The sequence below is a fragment of the Empidonax traillii genome, unplaced genomic scaffold, assembly GCF_003031625.1.
Source record: "Empidonax traillii isolate 1590-97213 ecotype Southwest subspecies unplaced genomic scaffold, ASM303162v1 scaffold384:size1533304, whole genome shotgun sequence".
In the NCBI taxonomy this organism is placed as follows: domain Eukaryota; kingdom Metazoa; phylum Chordata; class Aves; order Passeriformes; family Tyrannidae; genus Empidonax; species Empidonax traillii.
Window position 1 is genome coordinate 1,230,975 of NW_020955577.1, and position 24,963 is coordinate 1,255,937.

Here is a 24,963-nt window from a genome sequence, read left to right on the forward strand (position 1 = left end):
GCAGAGAATGAAACGTACCTTATGAGTCCAATGACAACATTTCAAACCATCTGGAGATGAGGAAAATATAATTTCCCATCAGAAAGTATTTTGATTTGAAATTACTTAGTAAATACCTTCAAAACTTAGCCTTTCCTGCAAAGCCCAAGGGTGATGACAACCCTAAACTCAGTGTGTATGGGAGACCAAATTTTCAGCAGCTGCAAATCATCATCTCGCCACTGAAACCAAAGCTTCCACAAAGACTGATGCAACCACACTGAAGCTCCAACCAAGACCCTAAACCTCAGATCCCGACTTTTCAGAGGACTCTACTAAACAAAGCAAGAAACTTGTAATAGTGAAGAAAGAACACAATCATTATAATGGCAAAGCATTTCCATTTTGTACATCCACATGAACATAATAGACTGGGAAACAACTTGCACCTACAAGTTGTAAACATGTACATCATTAAAACCAACATGTTCATTATTAAACTCTCAATATTATGCACACTTCTTTTACAATCAGCTCATTTGTATCTTTAGAAACCAGGAATGCCTTCTGGAGCGCTCCCAGGAAGTGTGGTGTGTCCCAAAGCAGTTCAGAAATACAGCATTCATAGCACAGCCATTTCATTGTCTTTAACAACTGACTCCTCCAGTTCTTACTGTTCACCGGTGAAAACAGAAATAGCAATGATACAAATACTGTGGTCTGAAAAAATAACCGTCTTCGTATTCCTTGAAGTCTGAAAAATAGGTATGTGGTTTGAACAAAATATACATGAAGGTATTTTCTTGTAAGTGTTCCATGGGATTAACCATGTGATTTTGCAAGACAGCTTGTTCTTGTTCCCCAGCTCCTCTCTTTCGCTCCACGCAGCTCACTCCTCACACTGGGAAGTGTTGGTGGTCCACAGAGGCTGTGTGTGTGTGCTGGTGGCAAAAATGGATCATCCCTCTCCCCTGCAAGGCATCACCTCTTGTATGAATAGTGGGAATTCAGTCCCCTCTCTTAGTGTTAGGTTTATGCCTATCCCTCATGAACTCATTCCTGGAAGGGACTTTTCCAGCGAGATGGTGAGTCATGTGGGTAGACACGTACATTGTCCCTCTATTTAATATCTATAAATTAAGGGTAAAACAAGGAAAAACAGCCTGGCTGGATATTTATAAAATTGTTTCAAATCACTATGGATTTGAAGGAATGGAGGAAGTGGTCTACAGTTTTTGAGGTCTACACTGAACTGTATTGCATAAGTCATTCCTGAACACTGAAGAAAGTTGTTCACCACTCACTGAAGTCAGCAGGGATTTATCTGCTAATTTCAATAGAATCTGAAATTGGTTATCAAGGTTTTTGACAGGACTATCTAATGATTAGGGACTCAAGAGAGAAACAAGATTCTAAAAACAGATGCGTCCTGTGCCAAGACATTAGTTTCTCATTTCTTACATGGCATCTTTACTTTACCTTTACTGTCATGATCACAATTTTATAACAGAGACAAGCACTCATCTAGCCTTAATCTCAGAATGTCCATTAAATAAAACTGTAATTTCCAATCAAATGTCACAAAAAATTGTGCCTTAATGGTGAGTTTCTGGGCAAAGTAGAATGACAATTTTTCCTATAAATAAATATTCTTGAACTCTCATTACTGTTAAACAAAAACTGTTTTGAGATGCCTCCAGGATTTGTGTGATGCAGCCTGAAGAAATGATCTGTTTCTTTGAGGATGTTTGAGATCTTGGTGTGCAATGACTATTTTACCTTCATTTGCTTTATGCACCTGCTAAGGTAATGATAATATTCTGGGTATCCTTTGGGGTTGGTAATATTTTGAGGCATCCTTTGGAAATCATCAGGATTTCAATACTTTGGAGGGATTTTCTGTTGTTCATGTATTTGATTTGTCACGCAGTGTGCAAAATCTTTTAAGCAGTCATTAAGCTCATTAAAAGGGAAAAATAAAGGACTCTAAGCCAGTTACATATTGTGAAAGTTGGTAGTTTAAAAACTAGTGTTAAAAGTAGAGAAAACAAAAAGTGCTGAAAGTTTCCAATTGCCACATAATGGTTCTTTCTTTCCTATTTGCTATGGGCTACCTGGAGTTGTTACTAATGTTGGATGGTCACTTTATATGGCTGGTATCAGGAGATGTGGAGATTACATGGCCTGCTGGGCAGGTCCATGTTCACTCCCTGCTGCAGAGCACAGGAAGAAATACTATTTCCAGGTCTGCATCAGACTCCCTCACACCATTGCTGTCAGAGGCTGATGTGGTTTGAATATGATGTGTCCTCCCACCTGGGCCTGCACTCTGACACAGCATCTTGGATTTCCACACTCCCACCCTTCTCTCCACTTTGTTCGCAGGTGGAACATGAATCAGTGTGTTTGCAATGGCTGGTGCTGAGCTAGGTAGATGTCTCTCCAGACTTTAATGCAACGAGTTCAGAGTCCTCTGCGTATCTTCCATTTAGCTGTTCATTGTTGGAATCGTGATGATACAGGTAAACGGGGACCTCTGAGATGGATGTTGCCGTGTAGGAGGTAGATCGTGTGGAACAGTGCTCGCGGCGCCTTTGGCCCCACTGGGTTTTGTACTGTGTCCATTGCCTCTTCAAAGCTCCCTGGACCTGTTTAAGAAACACACACTTAGAGTGAGGCATGATATAAATCCCTGAAGCTGCAGAACTTTTAAAATAAGAAAAGGGAAAGGGAGGGGAGAGGAGAGGAAGAAGGGAAATGGAAAGAAAAATGAAAGGAAAAGCTCCAGGTCTGATTCCATCAGATTCAGTCTGCCTCTCTCCTCCTGCCTTCTCCAGAAGCAGTTGTTCAGCTCTTGGCCTCAACTCTTTCTCTGTCAACCCTATGGCAGCAACGAATTTCTGCAGTTGTTGCTGCTTGTGAAGAGAAGACATAAGTCACCTCATCCTATAAATGTGGAAGAGATTGCTGCATGGGAACACAGTAGGATGCTATGGTAGAAGAGGGAAGAGGAAGATGGAATGGGGATTAAAACCCATCTGATGCTGCAACTGGATTCTTGCCCATGGAATGCCTAATACACTGAGATATCTGAAGAAACTTAGTCTTGAGTAAAACTGGCCATAAATGTCTAAGTCTAAGTACTTCTAGAGCTTGTCAGGACTAATTTGTAGAAAGAAAGAGTTGGAGGATTAGTACGGCTAAACAGAGATTTTGTCCTGGTAAGTTAAAACCAGGTTCTGTTCTTGCAAAATATAGCATTTGTCATAGCCTGCTGCATGGCAGAGAATTTCAACCTTTGAATATTCATCTGCTAGGAATAAAATTTTTTATTCATCTTTTACATTAATAGTGATGTTATGCATGAAACTAAGATATAATTTAAGCTACTGAGTCCTGCCAGGGAAAAGGAAGCCCTTCTCCAGATGCATGTTCAGGGCATGCTGGCTCTTGGTAATGCTGAGACATGAGCAGGAAGTGGGAAACTGTATTTTTTTGTTTAGATCAGTGATTCCCAATACAATGTGAGAATAGGAGCAATTTGACGTAATAATCTGGTGTAAGTGACCCCCTCCTCCAGAGGAAGACAGGTGCAGGTGAGGCACTGTGACGACAGGAATCCTAGAGTTTCTGTGCTCCTGCCGAGGTGAGCACTGTTTGTCATTTGGAGACTGTATTGCTATTTACTTTCTCCTAACACATAAAGAAAACAAATGGCTGAATGTAGATTAATTAGATATTGAGCATGGGAAGGCCTCTGGTCACAATGGCACTTTAATTACAGGGGATGGGAGCAAAGTTTTCTACACCAATATTGAGAATTAAAGTGAAATGGCTGCATGCAGTGATGTTTTATATCACACCATCACCAAAGTTTATTAGTGAGAAAGAGTTACTGGGTGAAACAGTAATGCAGTTTTAGTACTTGATACAGAAATATTAAACACGAGGTAAGATCTATAAAGAGTTTAGTCACTTTAAAATTGCCTTTTGATATTACAGTATGAATATTATAGCTTAGTCATCCCAGAAGCTATGGGAAGAGACTGGAAGAAGAAGTCTTCAGAAGTACTAAGACAGTGACTTTCCCCAGATCACTCTGGGGTGGTGGCTTGGCTGGACATAACCATGTCTGTGCAGAGCAGCTCTGCCTGCAGCCACCTCTCCAACACCACCACCAGCCATTGTGGACTTCTGGCCTTCTTGTCTGCCCCATGTTGACCGTGTTTGCACTTCATCTATTCAGATTAATCTCAGTATCTTTAGTAAAAAAACGGTAAAAACATGCTCTTAGAGCCTTTCTGTTCCTCCCCTCGTCCCCTTCCCCTGGCCCCTGCACAGACCCCGAAGCTTTGATCACTCTTTCATGGGGAGAAGAACTACTGTGCAGGTGATGAGTTCCTGATAAGCTCCCAAACTGCCTTCAGCTGAACTGGAATATGACAGGCTACCAGGACAATCATAGGTCTGGAGAGGCTAGCATGGTTAACTGAAAAGGGAAGAACAATGTCCCTGAATCTTAAAAAGCCTGTCATGAGGAGCTTATGATTTTTTTCTTAGAAGGGAGTGATGCTTAAATTGTATGTACGGTCAGGGAGAGAACAGGCACATCCCTTCCTGTTCAGCCCATGATTAGAAGTGCCATTATATAGGTTTAAAAGGCTCTACAGAGAAGTGAGAGCACAAGGTCAAAGCAGCTGTGTTTTTGTTCTCTGCTGAACCATTCGCCTGTGCAAGAATCCAGCCACAAAATGGATAATGGATTGTACAAGCTGCTGCACTTGAGCAAAACCTGTTAATCTAGACTTCTGCTATGATTCCAAGGATCTCAGATGATCATAACTCAGTGCCAACCAAAACCATTCAGGCATGGATTTTAAAGACGTAAGCGGCATTACTGAAAGTCACATGCACAGCCACGATATATTAATGACTGAGGAGGTGCATGGGGACAGGAGGTGCAGGGCAGTGCCTGCCATGCTTTCTGCTGTGATAACAGATGGAAGAAAGTAAAAGCTAAAACATTGAAGAGCCCGAGCTTATTTACTCTGATATTCCAGACTTTAAAGATTTTTCTGTTCTTCAATAGCCATTCATGCCTCATTGGCATGTAAGATATTTGGCTGTTTTTTCCCCAAAATGACTTTCCATTTTGTTGTCCAACCTTAGAGCCTAGAAGCATTCCCAGGCTTGAAAATGTGGTCTGGTGAACAGACTATTGCAGAGACCTTGAATCATCTGTACAACACTGTTGTTACTGGACAGAGAAACTGCAGTTCTGCCAGATACAAAGATTTTATATGAAAATGCACAAGAACATCTGACATTTTAAAATTCCTAAACAAATCTCTTCTTCCACATGAATGAAGGCATCAGTACAGCTTCTTATTACTATTTTTACATTTCTTTCTATAGATGGGCCCATGGAACTAAAGTGAGGTTGGTGAGGTAGTAGGCAATGATGCACTGTAAAACACTGTCAGGTGGTTCTGAGTTTAGGATTGTTTGTCCTGGCTAAGCTTCATGTGTTTCAGTTTTGAAGTTAAACTCCAGTAGGAAAAAGTAAATCCCAGATTATACAGGCTTCTTGTAGCACTAAAATTAATCTCCTTGCCCCACACTGAGTTTTCTTATGAGAAGTAATTTTGACCTCTATGGCAGCAGATGTATGCAGCAGCTTGGAAACAATCTTCTATCATGATAAAAGACCAGACTGTGGCTTTGGTCTGTATTCTGCTGCACACAACAAGACTGAGGGGAGTCAGCTGAGTTCACTTGGCCCAACTCAGATCAGCACTCCCTTGGGAAGGATATAATATCAGCTCATCATTAGTCTGTTACTGCTCTTCTACAGATTTTGTGCCTTATATATCTATAAATTCTGTAACTGCAGGAATAAAATGGGAGGAAGGTAATCGCAATACTTTCATCCTCTCCTGGCAAAGTCCAGCCTAGCTATTCTAGTGCATAAACTTTGCTTGATGTTTATTGGAAATGTGCTGATGCAAGCAGCACCAAACTGTCGAGTCTGTCTTACAGAGGTGCCATCATTGACTCTCTGCTCACCCTAATGGGAAATTTTAAAGAAAGCTTCCCTTTTTGTCTAGTAAATAAAATTTCCTATAAGAAAACAGTGAGAGAATTTCTCTGAATTCCTGCCAATGAGAGTTGCCATTGACAAGTCTGAAGCAGATATGATTTTGAAAATGGGTATAATGTTGAAAAGTACCCAAGCACCAATAAAATCCTTCACAACATGTCTGGGAAACCTGAATCCTCATGGCCATTTGTTCTTACTGCCTGACACTTGTCCGTGTTTCTGATCAGCTGCTCCACCGAGGAATCACTAACTATACATATTGGCAAGCTGATACTTCAGATATATTAATTATTGCATAATTTGAGAATTGTATTCCTGGAGTTGTAAAGGTGGATATGCTCATCTGACACTGTAGCATTGCCAAAAGTACTTTGGAATTAGAACTAGTTGATGGAACTAAGAAATAAACAGCCTTTAAGATGCTTCATCTTTTCAGTGCCTTTTTTTGCCACCTTTCCTCTTCTTTAGCACTGTTACAGCCTTTAACTTAGACACAAATCCATGTGTTCTCATTAGAGTTGAAGAATTATGGAGTAATCAACCTTTTACAACAAAGTTATAAAACAATAAGAAAATTTGTTCTAAAAAATTTAATCTGAAAAAAAAAAAAAAGGGAAGGTGATGATGGGGAGAATGAAGAATGTGATGGTCAAGACCAGGATTTTGGGGGGCAAAACTTTGTTTGGAGGCCAGTGAAGACACAGTGGAGCATTGCTTATACATAGCTATGCAGTCATTCCTACAGGGAGAGGATCCTCCAAAAACTGTCTGACCTCTACTTTCTTCACGCCAGGTCCCCCCTACCAGGGAGAATCCGAAGTTTTTCTGTGTTTCCAGCGCATGGAGACTGGACTATACCAGCAAGTGATGACAGTAAGGGAGAAGGAGAAAGATGATAGTAGCCTGCAGATCCTGGGGACAGAAATGTGATAGGGAAAGAGTAGTACATCTCTTCAGCTTTGTTTAGTTGGATGCATGAAACCATGAACTTCTGTAGCACGATCTTTACAGCTCCCATTTCATGTTAGGTTCTGGGGTCAGTAGTTACATTTTGCCATTCTCTTTCATGTCTCCTGAGAAGCCATGCCACAGAACTACAGGGGGAGGCCTCTCACCTTGTCTACTCTTGAGTTTCTCTGTACATTTACACAGGGAGCCAGACATAAGCAATGATGTTGACAAGTGGTGGCAGAGTTTAATATTCTCCGCTATCCTGAAAGTTATCAAAGCAGCCCATAGCACCTTATCAGTAACATAATTTGCTTCAAGTCTCTATCAAAACATCAGTGTGGTCACATCATTACTTGGAATTTGCTACTTTCTAATAATATACAGGGATAAACAGGGGCACAAATATCTCTCTAGGTTGCCTTACTGAGTGTTAGCATCACAAAGTTTATTCTGTGTCTAATTCATCTGCTCTGGAATGAAAATTATTTTGAAAAAGCTTTTTTTGGCCAACCATCTTTGAAAAATGGCTTGTTGTAGAAATTTAAATGGTTCTTGACATATTCTTAAGTGCTATTTTTTTGTAAAAGCAAACAAACAAACAAACAAACAAAAACCCGTGGTGAAGTGGACCTAAAAGCCTCTGTAGGTGTAAATACATATATATGCTCTAGTTGTAAGAGCATGGGAGAGATCTTTGCCTCAAGGACTTCTATTTCTCAATTACTACCTAAGAAACATTGACTGTAAAAAGGCCAGTGCTAATCCTCAAAGGAGAGAAAGTAATTGCACTCCTCCAGCTCTGGTAGTGCTACCAGGGATGGCCTCTGCCGTGGCTCCGGCTCTGAACGCAGCACTGGGTTCTTCAGGACAGACCCCTGAAGATCTCCACTGCTTATTGCAGTCCTTCCCACTGCTCTCAGGCAGGAAGAGGAGCAGAGCATTTTTCTCCTTTACTTAGACCTCCATATTAAACTGCAGATGGTAGGGGAGAGTCTCATGCCTGCACCTCATTAGGTACCATCTGCTTTGTAATGGTAATACACCTGATTCATCTGCTCAGAGATATTCAAGTCACACTCTGCACAGAGCTTTCAAAAACACACACAGTTGCTTGTCTATAGAGTAAAAGCAGCTTCGTGTAGTTTGTGGTGTGACAAGCTTCACATCTCCATTAATGAACAACAGAGTGAGTATTTTTCAAGTTCTGCTCATTTTCTGTGTTTCACAAACTTACCTCACCATTGAAGAAGCAGAATATAGTAGCCACAAGTAAGCCCTAAGAGAAAGGAAAAGAAGAGTTTAGGAATCAGAATATGTAAAATTCTTTAATTCAATTCAGAAATTTGGACTTGATTGATACAAAATAAAAATATTAGTCTGCTTCATCTGCTATCACAGACACTCCCCATCTTTCACAGTTACATTATTAAAGGGATTTTTATATTTTCATCCTATTTTACTGTTTTCTTCTGTATTATTAGCATTTATAGGTTATCTGTTTTGTCTCTGAAGTTATTTATATATGAGACATGTAGAGAAAGAAAATTAAATAATTTGTAAGATAGAGAGATATTTTTCTTACAGCTGAGAATCACATTGACACTGGTTTTTCTGAAGAGATGGCAGAGGAATTGTGTCCTATATGCTGCCACTGACTCTTCAGAGTGCAGCTATCCAGTTAGCAGTGTCAGGCATGGAGAATTCACTTGTGCCAGGAAGGCTATAAATTGAATTGTATGTCGGGATAAGTGAACTTGTATGTTGGGCATCACAATGGACAAAGAGGATGTGAAACGAAGCGTAAGTGGTCAGAAAAAGGGAAAAACCCACACAGCAGATGAGTTACAAGGAATGGGAGCAGAAAAGAAAAAAAGAGACTGCAGATCATAGCTTAATCCCAAATAGCTTTAAATTAATTTAATCATCACCGCAGTTGTTCAGATAATATTTCACCACTGCTACAAGATTAGACAGGGCCAAAGCAAGAGTATGAGATGAGAAAGCATGAAATTAATAAGAGAAAAAATTCTTGCACAGTCTGCCATTCAGGATTATGTAGTTACACTGGTCCATGTCCTAACTGCACTCGCTCTTATTAAAATAGAATTACATAGCATCACTGGGAGCCAAATGCCTTCATTTTAAATTACTTAAAGCAGTTATTATAAGCTAAACGTATGGCAGTTTGTGAAATTGAGGGGAAAACTGCAATGCAGCTCGTGTTCCCAAGGGCTGCTTGGAAGAGCTTTACAGTTCTATCTTTTTTATAAAACCTTCATTTAACTGATTACCAGTTAAATTGTAGCTAATGCTTTGTAAAATGTCTTGGACTCTCAAATGTATATTTTGGACCAGAAACATAGGATAAGCAATAACTGTTTTAACAAAATGCTTATATATTAAAGATTTACATGCTGATTTGAACATGTACTGACCACCTCAATTTTGACAACTATTTTACTAAAATAGATTTTCCTGATGCAGAATTTGTAATTTGACATAACTTCAAATATCAACATAGAAAAACATGTAAAAGAAGGACGAATGGTAGATATAGGGAGAAAGTTTTTTTTATGTTGACAAAACACTGAAACTTTACTCCTCTAAAGCAGGACTTTGTGAGACCAGACATCCCTAAATGAAAATTTTTGCAAGGGGAGCAAATGCATCACTTTCTGCTGCCCTGCACTGATGCTTTTCGTGCTGTGTGCACTGTAATGTGCACAGTCTTGCAAACCACCTGCTGTTGAACTTCATGGTTCATGATTCAACAGGGGTCTTGCTATTTTGCTAAATGTTTTTACTAACAGCAGTCAGCTGTAATGGCAAATGATCTCCTCTGGGAGCAGGGATGCTCGATGGGCAGTCCACAGGAGGCAGGGCAGATACAAAAGACAGCAAGAGGAGAGAAAGAGGCAGAGAAATTTTTTTCCGAGTATGTTCTTCAGTGAGAGTGTTTCGGGAGAATTCAGGAACTGCAGTTCACCTAAAGACAGAAATTGAACCCGAACTATTGAAGTGAAGCCATTTTCCATTTCAATTCCTGCATGGTATTTGAATTCCTTTGATACATCCTGCAATTGCTCTACTTTTCTTCTGTTTGAGGGTGAAGTTCCCTTAACTAATGCTTCTCCAGACAATTTCTGACAGAAGAGCTAAAGAGGAAGCTGTAGTGATGCTCTATATCCCTTTCAGTTGCTCTTCTAGTTTAGAGTGAACCAAAAGTACATCTGGTTCCTTTGTTATTTTGAAATCTGCATATTGTACATGTTCTGATTGAAGAAATTACCTTCTCTAGTTTGTCCCATGTATGTTTCACTGCTCTTCTTCCACCTGCCACGGCCCTTTGGGCTCTGTCATCAATATTTCTCGTTTCTATTTCTATTCTTTCCTTTTATACATGAAGTTTTACCCATAGTTCAGAGGACTATTGTTATTTTCAGCTGTAAAGCTACAGAGATATCGTAGCAGACACCAACTTTGTGTCTTTAGAGCCAGGGGATGACCATAATTCTAGAGTGGATCTATTAAAACATGTTACAAACTGGATGTAGGTTAATTATTTCATTTAAGGACCATGGGTTATTTCTCATATCTCTTTGACATATGTCTTCCATATTGTCTCTAACTGCTGCTGGTTTTTGCTCAGGGTGCAATTCTTGCTGAGGATGAGATCTCTAGGTCAGTTGTATCTCTCTTACGCTGCGTGGAGTTGTTAAACTGACCTTTGATATATTGTCTGCTCCCAGCAAGATAACTTTGGCTGCGGTATTGAAAACAGAAATGAAAAATATATGTAATTTGAGATTAGGGTCTTTAATGACTTCTGAAATTCTTTATTTCTGAAACTATGTGAAGAATAGATGAATGTGGCTTTTGGCTTAAGGGACTGTCCAGAGTCAGCAGCTCTCAGACCTTCATATACCTTATTGACACTGTGAGTGTCAGTAGTGAGTTCTTCCCGGTTTTTAAGTGCCTGTACTGGTCCAAGGACATTCTTTGCTTGACAGGTATTTAATTTGTACCTCCCTCTCCTAGAAGACATGGGTGTCTTGAAAAGAAGTCCCAGTAATTTGCTCAGGTTAAAAAGAAACAAACAAAAAAGACCTATGCAGATACTGCAAATTTACATAGCTTTCTGGTACCTCTTGCTTTTTAAATTCTATCTTTTGTCCCCATACCAAGAAAGCATATATAGGCATATTTATTCCTCCTATTTCTGACCATGTCCTTAGTTTCTGCCCTAATTAATTACACACTATGATACTGCTTAGGCTTTAGTGGGATGATATATTTACTACTGATAGTAGAAGATGATGGCACATGGAATTGTACAGATGGTAATAATAAAAATAATCAGTTTTTGATTCCCTGTGTGGACTTTGGTCAACATCCATTCATTTATCACTTTTGGATCTGAATAGATATGAAAAAAATAAAAAAGCATGGTTAAGGTTCTTCATAGAAGTATGATTCCATTCCCATCTCTCTCATTTCAGCAAAGATAAAAAGCTTTGAGAAAAATGACAATGTTCTTCATCATCCTCATTCAGCATCTCGGAGGTAAGTGACTGGGTTATGAATTGTTCATTTATATTAGGTGAAGAAAAGAAAAGCTAAGTGAGGAATGTGTCTGTGCAGTTTCTACTGCTACTGAGGTGGGGAAATTGTCATGAGAGGGCTGAAGATGACAATCCACCTGCTGCAAAATAATAGAGACATCTCATCAACCAAGCTCATGCTTTGCTTCTTCTACTGCTGTCTACTGGAGATTTCATTACTGTAATTTTGTGCATGAATTTTTCATACAAAAATGACATTTTATAATATCCAGCTTTCAAAAAATATTTTCCCCAACTTTTATTGGCTCAAAATTTTAAAAAGTTTTGAAATTACTAATAATGCAGAGAGAAAAAAAGACAGGAAATAAAAACCTCCCACTTATGTTGTCAAAAGCAGTCCTGTAACCTTAACTTTGCGCAGAAGGAGAAAGTATTTCTGTCTGGTGTGGCATCACAGAGGATATTTATTTCCCTTTAAATTGAGAAACAGATGGAATGAATACCTTCTAAAACGCATTCAAATATCTCACTATTTTTAAGAAGCTGCTTTTAAATAGGTTAATTTTGTTCTGCATAAAGCTGCATAAAAAGCAAAATTTAAAAGTTGGAGGCAGTGGGGATATATATATGTCCAAACCCTGCCCAAAAGATTCAAAACACCCTTGTACCAGATCAGGCCTCTATGAGCTGCTTTGTCCTGCCTGGCAGGGCAGGTGCTGTGGTCCTGAGTTGCTGCTTGAAAGCTGCTCAGTGGCACAGAAGGGATCTTACTTGCAGAGAAAGAAAACTTTGATTATTCTCCATTTAACAGATAAAAACTTTTCATTTGCCAATAAAACTCAAGGCTTTATGCTGAATAGCAATTTAATTTCTCATTAGAGGAATATATGCACATTTAGGGCTACAGTCAGCGAGGTAAGATGAGTAACTTTAGGTGCTGCTGTTGGTTCGGGGACTGTTCCTCCACTGCTCCCTCACAGACCTCCATGGCTCTTCTCTGGCACAGTGAAAGTGCCATGTTATGTAACCAGCCAGCCTCTACAACCACATCTTGAAGGTGTTGGAGACAGAATGAAGTAAGATGGGACAAATGATGGAGGGAGCTTGCAGGGAGACTTTTGTTAATCCCTGGGCTTGTTTTGAGAGCATCTGGGGAGGAATGTGTCTATAAATGGGATTAACGGATGCATCAACGAGTTATTAAATTTCTCTGTTCTTCCCTTTTCCTTGAGAGGACTTTGCCATGGACTGATATCAGGAATCAGAACCTGGGATAATTGTTGTTAGTAGCAGAACCTCTGTCAGAGGCACCCCAGTCTCTTTGCAGTCTGGGACTTTCAAAAGATTTTCAGTAGTTCCCAGGGTGAAAGAAGTGGCAGCAGCAGCCCCAGGGCTAGCAGAGGTGCAGGAGGCCCTGCCAGGGTGTCAGGCACAAGCCACATCTCTTGCTCTATTTTGGAATGGAGAGCTGAGTGCAGGACAGGGGGCTGTTGCTGCTCTACTCCTTCAAAGGAGTCACTCTCTTTGTCCAGGTGCACCATTTCATCTTCACTGGGTAGAATGATGGGGCTTTTCAGGCTTTTTACAGATGTGTTTTCATGCCAGAGGTGTGCAAGGAGCCCGCATATCCTGTATCCTAATGCTTTATGCCCCAAGGAAGTTTTCATCTTTCATATGCTTTCAGAGTCATCTAACAGGCTTTTAAAGGTAAATCTGCAACTCACTGGCTCTTATGGAGTGCAAATGTTTGCTTTGTGATGCTTAATTTAGGAGCTCTGTTTAATAAGCCAGCTGTGTGTTCATCAATGCACCTACAGCACCCCAATCCACCCATGCCATTCCAATTAAGGTTTGCTGGTTTTGTGTGGGGTAGAGTTAATTTTCTTCATAGTAGTTAGTATAGAGCTGTGCTTTGGATGTGTGCTGGAAACTGTGCAAGCAGCGCTCAGCAATAGCTAAAACATCTCTGAATTATCAGCACTGAGTCAAGGCCTTTGCTGCTTTTCATTCCACCCCACCAGTGAGTGGGCTGGGAGTGCTCAAGGAGTTGGTAAGGGATGCAGCCAGGACAACTGACCTCAGCTGATCCAAGAGATATCCCAGATCATATGGTGTCATGATCAGCATACAAAGCATGAGAAAAAGAAAGAGGGGGATATTTGGAGCGATGGAATTTGTTGTCTCAAGCAACTGTTATGAGTGATGGAGCTGTGCTTTCCTGGAGATTGCTGAACACTTGGGAGTGTTCAGCATGGGAGGCTGTAAGTGAATTCTGTGTTTTGCTTTGCTTGAGTACATGGCTTTTGCTTTACCTTAAACTGTCTTTATCCCAGTCCCTGAATTTTCCTACTTTTACCCTTCCAAATCTCTCCTCCATTCCATTATGGGGATTGAGTGAGAGGCTCTGTGGGGCTGAGTTGCTGGCTGGAGTTAAACCATAACATAAGGGTTGGAATATCTTTTGCCTGATGCAATCTTCAGTATTCTGGAGAAGGAAGAGCTGATATTGGTGATGGTGAGAAGAGATACTGATCTCTACCCTTACAGGACCCGTGAGAGGTTGGCTAGCTGGGCTGGAAAAGCACACACATTCATATTTGCAGTGCAAAAGCCAGTCTTCAATTATTTTATCATTTACATATATGCTCTACAAATCTATTAAGAAGAATCTGGTCTATGTGAGAGAGACATACAGTAGACATGGAGTGTTTGTCAACTGCTCATACAGGCATATTTGAAAAAAAAATTTTCCTTAATATGGTGAGCATTGATGACAGTATCACAAAAAGAGCAGGACAACTCAAAACCAGGCTGGCTTCTGTTATTCAAAAGTGATTTCAGCAGAGGAAACCAAGCATGAGACACTTTGATGTGTTGTTTTTCTACTGAGAAACCATTCTCTGAAAGAAATACCATTACATGGTTTCTTTTGTGAACAAATTTTTTCTCATCTCCAATCCTCTGAGTTTTACAAAAAACTGCAGCGCTTGTTTGCACCATTTCTGTGTACATGAACTACATAACTAACATATCAAACCTTCACGCTTTCCTAAAGCAGTGACATGCTGTTGAAAGACGGTCTCTAATTCTGTTCTATAAAAGGCATAAAAATTACTGATTTAATCAGTGCAGAAATGGAGAATGTATTAAAATTTCCACAAAAAAAGTTCATAATTGCTCCCGTGATGCCTGCTTGTGTATGACTGACATGCTACAAGGTGAAAAAGCTGATAGACTACAGTTAGTTTCTGGAGAGGCAGGCTGTGCTGTGGTTTATGAAAGCACAACAACTAGCAGGGAAATACAGCCATTGCAAAAGCTGATACAATATCTGCTAATTACATAATCAGTCCTAGTAGAAAATGAGCACCAGAGGCGTGATTATGTAGCTGGCTATCTAAATACACACACAAGAAATGGTTGGGAAAGGATTAAGAAAGTTTATTTTAGAATATAATTTAAAATCCACTCAAAGTGGAAAAGGGAGCATCATAATCAGCTGCAGTTAGCAGGACAACTGCACAGTCCTCCTGAAAGGTCACATTTTGGCAGGAAGCACACTGAGATTATATTGCAGAGATATCAAGAGCTCTTCTGTGAGAGCAGAAGGAACCCATCAGAGATGAAACTTTGTCACCTTGGATCCCTCCCTCACCCAATCCTCTTCATCAGTACAACTTCCATTTTAACCTCAGTTTGGTAACTTTCTAGTGCATAATGATCACAATCAGAATTGCTAATTTAGACAATTATAATTCTTTTTGCAATTTTCCAACAACCTCACAGGATCTGAAAGCTATTTTAAGAGTAAAGTGATTATTGTAACACTCTATCTTATTCTAGCTTGCTGAAACTGTAAGCAAATAACTTGTCACCAGAAAACTAGTTTGGAGATATTCCTGTATAGCTCTTGCCAAAGAAGAAGTGACAGTAAAGGTAACAATAGAAGAAACAGACTCTCATTTCTTTAAAGCAGAACTGTAACATAAGATGACATACATTTCAAAAACAGACCTATAATTGCAATTATTCTATGCATGCAGTAGCAGGCACACGCACAGTTTTGAAGGGATAAGGGCAATAAGCAGAAAATATAATCTGGCAGGATGCATAGGTTTTGACAGCATTATTTATCCCTTAGTTTATGGAAAAAGTACCACTGAATTTTTTAAGCTGTCATTTTTCTACAGCATATAATTTCTGCATTTAGCTTCCATATGAAAGGAAACCAGAAGTAGATCATGACATTCACCCACGTTGACCATTATTCACAAATGTATTGGAAATCTGCCCTTCCTAGTTAATAAAGGACTGGATATATTCCAGTCAGTAAACCAGATAAGCCAGCATTTAAAGTCGATTAGGTTTGTTTTGCTTTCAAAAGAAAATAAACCAGACTTACTGAATGATGTTATATTTTCAAAGCACTGATGAAATCAAAATGTCAGTCTTGTAATTTAAACTGCCTAGTAATGTAATTCTGACTCCTAAATGAAGCTTAATTGTCTCACTTTTTTCTTCTGTGTTTTGGCATTCCCTCTGTACAACAGTTTGCATACACAGCTGATTTTAATATTAACTTCATAGCACCAGTTTCAGTCAATTTGAGCATTTCAACAGAAATTGTGTTGGAACACAAAAGCCCTCTGTGAACTCACTTTTCTCTCCACAGTTTAGAAATAGTGTCACCTGATAATTTTGACTACTTATTACACTGCTTCCCCTATCTTTTCTTTGTTCTTTACACAGCGGTGCTGCTTGTGCAAAGGAAGATAATCCAACAATATGTGAAAGTGTTTCGAAAAGAACTGAAAACCCACAGTTATTTTCAGCTTCAGGGAAAAAACCCTGGCAACAGTATCTTTGTCTAAATTAGCTTAACAGCAAACACTTAAACTACATTGAAGTTGCTACCACATAACATACCTGGTAATGCATTAATATATGCATGATGTAATCATATATTTCTCCAGCAAGTCGGTTTTCTGGTCTCCAGGGAATAATAACAAACTGAATTCCTAGTAAGGGCACCAGGATTAAAGTAGCTCTGACAGCTTTCATGTACATGTTGGACTCAGCACGGTGGGTATCTCTCAGCTTTGTCACCAAAACTCGGACGATGTTAAGCAAAAAGAAAAAATTGACCTGCAAAGCCAAAGCCATTGTGGGTGAAAGCATTCAAATTAAACAGACATCCAAAATAAAAATACAGAACATGTAAATAGCAGTAAAGTGTAGCTTTTTAGCTTTATTTTAATTTTATTTAATTGTATCTCACAATGGGCAGCTCCTGGGGAGTCATGTCTTGGAAAGTACCTTGAAAAAATAAATGTACCAGAAACAATATGTTAAGCAGCTCTACATGCTTAGGGAGCTTGCATGGATGCTTCAGGCAGGCAGGGATCCGTTCTAGGAATCACTAGATGTTTTGATATTGATGTGGGCAAATTTAGGATTTCCAGGGAGCACTTAATCTCATTTTTATTTCTGAAGTTTAAATGGAGGGGATGAATCGCCCCCTAGAACTAACCAGTCTGATGGTTACTGAGCTATATTGCCAGGTGAGGCAAACCCCAGCACGTCCCTGGGCACATGGGACCTATGGGAGCACACACTTTCCCTAAGGAATATTCTCCTTGGGCCAATACCTCAGGTTTGTGAAGCTAGCAGGGCAATAAGGCTGCTCTTGAGGAAAACCTAGGCTGCCCCTTGCCTCCACCAGACTGCAGGGACCCCATGGTACTCTACCCACAGCTAAAAGGAAGCACTTGCTGTCTCAGGGCAGAAATGCCAGACACTTCAGAAAATTTTGCCCCTGACCCTTTCAGTCAGTGATTCCAAGCAGCTCAGCACCTCATCTCCTCATCTCCTCAGTCATTTCTGGAAATCTTATCTCAGCGTAGAGAAACATGCCCTTGACCCCTGGCTTCACAGAGAGCTCCTTGTGGGATGCACTGAGAGCCTGCAGGAGCAGGGAGGGCAGACCCAGGCTGATCACGAGCCCAAAGGTTACCCTGTGGACATCACAGACTTCTCCCTCTCCAGTGTACCCAGATCACTCTTTTCCACTTTGCTACAGTAAAATCAGGCACCTATGCTTTGGAATGTTATTAGACATTTTTTCAGGTGATTTTTTAAAAATATGGATGGAAATTGTTATATGGATAAGTTACATAGCTCAAATTCCATAAATAAAACTTCAAACTTTATTAGCTCAAATTCCATAGTTAGATGAGAAATTTCAGTTGATTCTTTCAGAACAGTGAATCAGTAAGCTTTGGCAAAGCATTTCATCACTTCTTAACTACACTGAGAGACCTTTCAACTGTTTTACATTTGTTCTCTACTGGAAAAAAGGAATAATAAATTACTTCTGAGGTCCCATTCAGCATTAAATCTTAACCTTATTCTTCATCCTATTCTGACTTCACTCACTCTGCTTAACCTTCACTTTTAGTATATCTGGAAGTAACGAAAAAAGTGAAAAAAAGACTTTACAAAGGTAAAAACCTTCAGCTTTTCTGAGTCAGTCTGTCACTGTGGGATTTTTGTAGCAAATCAAGCAGGACATTCTGCAGACATTGACAACTTCACAAGAAAAATAAGACTGGAAATAGCTTAAGCACAAGCCAGAAAATACCATGCCTTATTTTGAAAACAGGTAAAGATTTTTTTTTTTTTTCCATAGAAAACCAGTCCCCTCTTTTTCTGTTGTGGCTAAGATGTACAGATTTGGGTCATGATGATAAAAATAATGTTTGAATGGCCTCTCCTACATGCTAATTTGCATTACAAGAGCAGATGCAATCAATTTAGAACCAATAAACCCAAAATAGATGAAGAGTCTATCTATATGACGGGGAAGGATGGGCTCCTTCGCATTGCTGATGTTCGAGGCTACTTCTCAAGAAAGGTTAGAAAGCTATTAGATGGAAAGTTGTTTCTTTATTCAATCATATTCCCAGTACTCACTGCCCTTCTGTTTGATTTTGAGGTAATTATTGCACATACATCCATGCCGTGTTTGTAAGCATGAGGCAGCTCAAAAGCTGAAAGTGCATCTTTGGTGACACAAACTTTGGGATTGGGTTGAATAAAACCCTTTCTGCACCTTTTAGGAAGGTCATGCCAAACACCACCACTGCCATACTACATGTTGTATGTATGCACATTGCCAAGCTGCACTTTGAATCTTGTCCTCCTACTCAGACAGCCCAGTACAGTCCCTTCCCTGGGACTCGTTTAGTTCCCTACCTTTAGACCATTCCAGTTCAGTGACCAGTACAACTCATGCTGAGCAATCAGCCTGTGCTCAGCTCACCCCAGCTAAAGCGTAGCTAAATGCCTCATTTTTGTCACATAAATTCAGTATACATTCTTCATAAATACGTTACACTGGGATAGAGTATGACTGTCCTGACTTTCTAAAGCAGTTAGTGATTCTGTTTGCCTCAACAGTCTGTAACGGGAAGTCCCATTACAGGATTCGTTTTTCTGAAGTATTGAGAGCCTGTCCTTGTAACACTGAGTAGAGAAAATCTCTTGCTACTTCTGAGCTTTGACCAAAATAGTTTAAGTACAGAAACTTCTATTCTGTACAGGTTAGTGGCATTTCTAAAATAATTACTCAAGAGTTAATAGCAAATAATATTCTTACCAACAAAGCTGCCATTACAGGTCCATGAACAATGTAGAGCAGGTGCGTGTCAACACTCATCCAGCAGCTGGAAGGGAAGTACAACATTAACATTTATTATTAACTTGAATAAAATGTGCTGCACAGTTAAATAATGCTAATTTCCTTCAAAGACAGATATGATACTCACTTGTCATTGAAGTATCTGGCTCTTGCAACAGCATGAATGGATGCTGGCACTAAAGGGAACCCTGAAATGATTAAAGTCATAGATCAGTCTTGGTATTTGTTTAACTTGAATTTCACATATCTCACACACTAATAAGTCTCTTGTCTACAAAACATATGATGTAAAATCACAGATTTCAGGAGAGAACTGTAATCCATTGCACTTAGGCCCTGGAATTACCTCAATGGTGAAATGAAAAGGGATTAATGTTCAAGGTAGGCCAAAAGGAGAAGCAAAGCCCACTGACCATACTCTTCTGGGGCATCTCAAAGCTGCTGCCAGGCTCCCCTGCACTGCTGTGGCTTGTGCAGGGAAGGGTGTGAGCAGGCAGTGTGGGAAGGATGCAGGGATCATTCTGTTCTCAGAGGAATATTCCCCCAGGAAATCAGGGACACTTGTTTAAACTATGTAAATAACTGTTGAGCAAGAGAGAGTCACAAGTGCCAGATTATGGAGTAATAACTAACAGAGCAAAGAGTTTCTCTTTTGGAGCCAGTGGTACAAGAAAATGTTTGGAACCAGATAGTTTTTGGGGGATGGGGATCTGTAATTTCTTCTGTAGGTTCCCAGCCCTGCAGGCTGTGCAGCCAAGCCCACTCCCTGTAGCTTTATCTCAGCAGGGAGATGAGTTGTGGATACCATAAATCCACATAAATACTGTGGATAACATAAATCTTGACTTATTTGTGACACATCAGAGGAGGCCACTTCTCTGACAGGGAGATGACAGGAGCAAATTTGCTTGGGAACACGCCATGCGCAACAAAGTGGAAAGCTCAAGTTCTTATTTCCAGCCTGATACTGAGAGTAACAGTCTGGTCCACTCCTGTCCATCTTCCTTCAGCTTGTATGTCATATTTCTCTCCAATAGGCTAAGAAACTGGAACTGGGGAGCCTGCACTATAATGCTGAGTCCAGTTTGTACAACCTTGCACACACAGAGTGCTGGCCAGTGGGGAGGTGATGTACTGCCTTGTCTGTCCTTTGAAGAGAGCTTGGAGTGCATCTTTGGCGTTACTGCTGCCTGCTCCCTAAAAACTAAGGACATTTCTACTGAGCTTTGGACATTCTATAATTATAAATGCAAATGTGTAAAAATATCCTGCTGATACCATGATTAGTCACAGAGGGAAGAACATGGCTTCGTGTTTTTTTAGGTGTTAGTGATTCCACAAACAATTTTAGAAGAGCCAGAGAATCCTTAACCATATTGTGGAGAGTGAGAATAAGGTCAAAAAACTATGTAAATAGGCTGCTCTGATGTCGCCAGGGATCTTTAAGCAATAGCTACTTATTCTACTGCCAAAAAAAAGTTCTTATTGCAATTTACCTTGGGAGGACAACGCAGCTGTGGGAGAAGAAACTGGATTGCCTTTTCCTTTATATGTTGTTAGACAATGATAAGTTGGCCTCTGGCAGCAAAATGCCTTTTTTTGGGTGATGATGCACAGTAAAACAACAAAAAGTTTAGACTAAAAAGAAGGGAGCTTCCATCCTCAGGATGAGCTTATGGGACCGACAGCTTGAGAAAATCGTTTTGATTGGGAAATGGAGCAAGTCTGGGCCAGTTTTGTTGACAGACAGATTGAAATGCAACTTTTCAGGGGCCTTTCTGTAACAACAAAAATTCTTCAGCTGAAAACTCTGGCCTGGAGTATTGTGAGTAGAGCAAGCCACATGATGCCAAGAGACCTTTTTTCTTCTGCTAAAAGCATTAGCCTAGGATATTTGGCTCAACAAACTCACAAGCAAATTTTAAGAACACAGTGGAAAGTCTTCATTAGTCAGTTACAGGGTAAGAAGCTCATGAGTCTCTACAGCTCAGATTTCCAGCTGCAGGCTGGATGGGCTGTTCTGGAGCTCGAGATGTTGCTCTTCTCTTGTAAAGGGCCAAATTATTTAGAAGTGAAACACCAAGGCCTGCGGGGTCGTGATAACAGGTATCAATGCGGAGTCCCACCAAAACATGGGGATCAGCGAGTAACATAGAGAAGGTGTTATCCCAACCATCCCAGGAAAAGACATGACGTATCCCTTTAGGTCATGCCAGGTCTTTTATAGTACAAACTAGCAAATATGTCAATATTTCCAGTATAAGGAAAGGAAGGCACTCTGTTTTAGCACTGTCCAAATAAATTATTCCCTTTTCACTTTTATATGGGTGAAGTGCCTGAAGCATCCAGGCAGAATGGACTGTAGCTGGATGCACACAGTTGGTACTGTTTTCTTTCCCTGCAAAATGGTGATTTCTTGACTCAGCGGAAAAAAAAAAAAAGAGAAACGATATCCCCAGCTGCAGTTCCCAGAGAAGGGTCAGCTGATGGTAACAGCCTTGAAATATATCCGTCCACGTCAGATTCCATTTGATCACCTCAAACCTTTTGTAGAAGTTTTTGTATTTGCTCAAATTTGTACTTTTCTTATAAAGCTATTTTAAAAATGTCATTAGTGATTTTTCCAAATAAACTACATCTTCTTGCAACAGCAAGAAGGGATTAGCAACAGCAATGAATAATGAGTAACTTCATCTTGTGTTGTACATTTGCTTTGATCTCTAGAATTGCAATTCAGAGCACAGCCTGCTCTGGCTGCTCTGTACTGCTCTTTGGAGAAACATATCTCTCTCCATTGATTAACATAGCTGGATGTTTAAATTTAGAGTGTGTTATTATTGCTTCTGGAATCAGTGGAATAACACTGATTCATGCAAACTTAAGGGATGGCCAGATACTCCTAATGAGATCATTTTGCTATTAATACTTTCTACTTTAGTTAGGAGGTGCTAATCATCACCTTTTTTGTGGAAATATTCGTCTAGTTTCATAAGAAAGACTGTAAACATCATTGTCAAGAGTTGTGTCCATTTTTATTAACCATTTCTTTCTCAGTGTCTCAGCATCCTATTACCACAATCACTACCCTCTTTACTGTTTGGGCAATGCTGCAGGTACTAATGAGTATCTTATCAGGTAACTTCACTAAATTACTCACTATGCTGCTTGTGTCATTCTCAGCACTATTAAAGCTAGCTTGTAAGCCTTCCCTGCAGGCTACATGTCACAATTGCATTAAATTGTATTGCCTAAATTGAATGTCATCTGAAAAAAAAAAATACATTTATGGCCATATTCCTCTTGCATAATTGGATATATTTTGAGAAGCCTTATTCTGCAAGATATGAAAATAGAAAAAGCTTTGTCTGGAAGGAAATGTTTAAACTGACTCTTCACACATGATTGCCATTTCAGAACCCTATGAGACCTTTATTATTCAAATATTTTGAACTCTGAAAATTTTATGATAGAACAGTTTCTTGCTCCAAGAGGACTCAGCTGTTTGGGATTGACAAAGTCCAGAAACCTCAACTTGATTTATGGTTCTTCACGAAGGTTGTCTTCATTTAAGAGCTGATAATGTTTCACATACTTTTAATTCCAAGAGTATGACTCGTCCCTCACTTCTCAGAAAAGATGCCATTCTTATAAGAAAAAAAGATTGCATGTTGGCATTCTCATCAAAAAAATCAAAACCACAAAAAAAAGCCCAAAAGCAAATCCTTACATGTTTTGAAATGATTATCTGGTGCTACCATCCATAGAAACTAGAAAATCATGCTAATTTTCTAGGTGTCTAATGTAGGTATCCAGAGAGCACTAAACCTTACACCATTAGAGGAAAATAATTTACCAGACTTTAAAAAGAAAATCCAAATAGGGGATGAAAAACTTTCCACTTTGCTGTTACTGCCTATTTAGGACCCAATACTGGATGCCTACCTGGTAGTTGAAAACAGTGTTTTAAATTTCTCCACAAGATTTAGAACCAGGTCATTTTCCTCTGATCTAATTATCTAATTATATTTATATTTATATATATATATATATATATATATATATATATATATATTATATATATATAAAATTATCCATTAAATCTAATATAAAAATTCCTTTTATCTGTTTATGCTGTAAATGAAATAATGTTGAAAAAGTATAACATCTCCAAAGAGGATGGAATACATAGAATAAATTGTTTCAGACTGGGATTGCATGAACATCCCTAAGTGCAATGGGACAGTGGATAAAGGTTCATCATTTGCTGCTTTGCTGCACTAGTGGTTTCAAGATATGGGAACTGGCTTACCAGAAACTGGAATGAGACCAGAGATTCATGGTTCCCAAACTGGAAAAAACCCTTGATATTGATTTTTTGTCAACACCGATGTGGACTGGATTTATAATAGGGATTTAAATGTGAAAGAGACTCCCTTGTAATATACTGGTTGTATTTCTGTGGCCTTTTATTGGACCAGGCAGTTTAAAGGATAAATATCTGCTGCTGCTACCAATTAAACAGCAAGGGATCCCTTAATGGAAACAGAAGAAATCTGCTTATTTGGAGATGAAGAACCAGAACTGTTCATGGTTCCTTGGGCAATACACATGTGGATGTGTGTGACTACATGCAGCTTGCAGCCACAATGTGTGGGACTGTAAGCTCTCTCAAAGAATATCATGGAGATTTTCTTATTGACACTTGTATGTTTCTCTGAAATGCTTTAGAGATCATTGCTGTTGGATAAAAACATCCCTGATAGCAAAGCCATTATCTACTCAGTAGGTAAAATTGAGTCTTTTCCTTTAAAACAACATTTGCCAGAATATATCTGATACTGGGTTCACTTTCAGAGAAATTCTGGTTCCCCTTTTTGCATGCTGTAGTTTTTTTTGCTTTGTGAGACATAGATACTGATCTTTCCTCTTTGTCATTCCAGAAAAAATATACTTTATAGGTAATGTCACACATTCATGTTTTTGCATATGTGACAAAAATAGAGAGCTTCTGTTCAGAAAAGAGGTATGCTTGAATAGAAATATATTTTTCTTCCAAAACCTTTCTTAACAGAACTTAAGCATTTCTTTCTGGAAATCCCAAGATGCAGCAAATACTCATACTGAGCAGGAGATAGTGACTCCTGCTGTTTTTTGTAAATCTCTAAGCTCATCCAAATAAATGCTCTGAAATTTAGGACCCAAGAACTCAGTCTTAAGGTATGATCTAGTGATATAAATACAATAATTCTGGTATATAATTGCAAGAGGAATTCAAACATCTGAAAGAATTCCTACAAATGATACCATACATACCCCAGCCCAAGAGGTAATACCAGTGCAAACGCTGCTCTTCAGCAAACACTGCCACTACAATCAGTGTGTGAAGATAAATGCCTTCACAGAGCATCCAGAAGTAGTTGCACCCCAGCATGTACTGATGAAAGAATTGCAGCACTTTGCAGCTTACCTGTTGGACAAATGAGAGAAAGTCAAACACTTGACCAGCATTTTGCATTTAGTTAGGCAAAGATGAATGTTACTGCTAGGCTATAGGAAACCAAAGAGGTTTGTTCAGCACCTTTCAGTGACAGGTATTTTAAACTTTTATAGATGAGATGAACTGAACAAACAGCCCTAACAAATAAAAAAAAAATTATCATAACAGCACTCCA

General features: G+C 39.4%; 1 protein-coding gene across 2 annotated transcripts in view; it reads right to left on the reverse strand.

The window, feature by feature from the left end:
* Positions 1-782: 782 nt before the first annotated feature.
* Positions 783-24,963, reverse strand: part of CALCR (calcitonin receptor) — a 157,298-nt gene continuing 133,117 nt past the window's right edge. For both annotated transcript variants that reach the window (XM_027893229.1, XM_027893228.1), the window contains exons 8-13: positions 24,605-24,758; positions 19,419-19,479; positions 19,250-19,316; positions 16,519-16,737; positions 8,265-8,306; positions 783-2,627 (exon numbers count right to left, since the gene is read on the reverse strand). In XM_027893229.1, the coding sequence (XP_027749030.1) occupies positions 2,406-2,627; positions 8,265-8,306; positions 16,519-16,737; positions 19,250-19,316; positions 19,419-19,479; positions 24,605-24,758 (765 nt within the window). In that variant the 3' untranslated portion in view covers positions 783-2,405. The remainder of the gene's footprint in view (positions 2,628-8,264; positions 8,307-16,518; positions 16,738-19,249; positions 19,317-19,418; positions 19,480-24,604; positions 24,759-24,963) is intronic.